The sequence below is a fragment of the Entamoeba invadens genome (genome assembly GCF_000330505.1).
Source record: "Entamoeba invadens IP1 unplaced genomic scaffold scaff_1105074724943, whole genome shotgun sequence".
Classification (NCBI taxonomy): Eukaryota; Evosea; order Mastigamoebida; family Endamoebidae; genus Entamoeba; species Entamoeba invadens.
The window spans coordinates 1-1,119 of NW_004440168.1; the positions used below are offsets into that span (position 1 = coordinate 1).

General features: G+C 27.4%; 1 protein-coding gene across 1 annotated transcript; it reads right to left on the reverse strand.

Moving 5' to 3' along the window:
• Positions 1 to 125: 125 nt before the first annotated feature.
• Positions 126 to 755, reverse strand: EIN_027980 (hypothetical protein; the record flags this gene model as incomplete). The annotated part of the gene is made up of 1 exon (XM_004254525.1): positions 126 to 755. The coding sequence occupies one exon, from the start codon at positions 753 to 755 to the stop codon at positions 126 to 128; it is 630 nt and encodes a 209-aa protein (XP_004254573.1).
• Positions 756 to 1,119: the final 364 nt, after the last annotated feature.

Here is a 1,119-nt window from a genome sequence, read left to right on the forward strand (position 1 = left end):
AATAACCACTTATTGATCAACACTTGATGGTATGTTAACACTGCATAGACTACTGCATCCACCGAACAACTCACACCAATAGATGTAACACTTGGTGGTATAATTATACTGCTCAATTACTGCATTCATAAAACAACAATCACCAATTTTTCAACATTTGATGGTATGTTAAAACTAGTCAGACGTCTGCATCCACAGTAACAATCATCGGCAATAGATTTAACACTCAATGGTATGTTATTACCAAATAAATTTCTATCATGTTCAGTGTAAGTAACATTTTTAAACTCTATATTTCCATTATTGTATTTGTCAACAGTTTCAAAGTCAACATTGAACCACACAATGATTCGAAAGAACTCTTTCTTGAAAACAGCTTTATCATCTTCTTTATCTTCTTTATTTTCATCATTTTCATCATTTTCATCATTTTCATCATTTTCATCATTTTCATCATTTTCATCATTTTCATCATTTTCATCATTTTCATCATTTTCATCATTTTCATTTTCTTCGTTTTTTGTGTTGATCAGAAATCCATAACCAAAATTCTTATCTTCTTCATTCCATAAATGAAGTGTCTCAATGTTTGGGAAGTATCTAAGTGTTTTAAAATCCAACAGAATCGGATTGAAATGGAACTTTTCCATATTACCACCAAACTTTTTGCATACTAATTCCAAGTTAACAAAGTCTTTGATAGTGGCAAAGTACCTTGAGATTATCATGATGTGATAGCTAGAAAGTCGTGACATTTTGATATTTACAGTTTTTCACTATTTAAATATTTCAGAATTATTCTTTGTAAACAATTTTAATAAATTATAGATTGATAAATAATTCACTATTAAAAGTGACAGAATTATTTCGTAAAAATACCTATTCTTAAATCACAATATAATATAATATATTAATATAGTACAAAAAACAATTAAAAATATAAACACAAATGATATAAATTTAGTTCTTTTAGGTCAAACAGCGAGCTTAATTAAATTTTTATAGAATATTGTGAAAAGTTAGGTGCTGTGTTTCGTCCGCAATCGCAAATATAAATAGAGATAATGTTTTTAAAATATCCCATTTCTAAACAAATGTGTGACCAATTCAAAACAATAA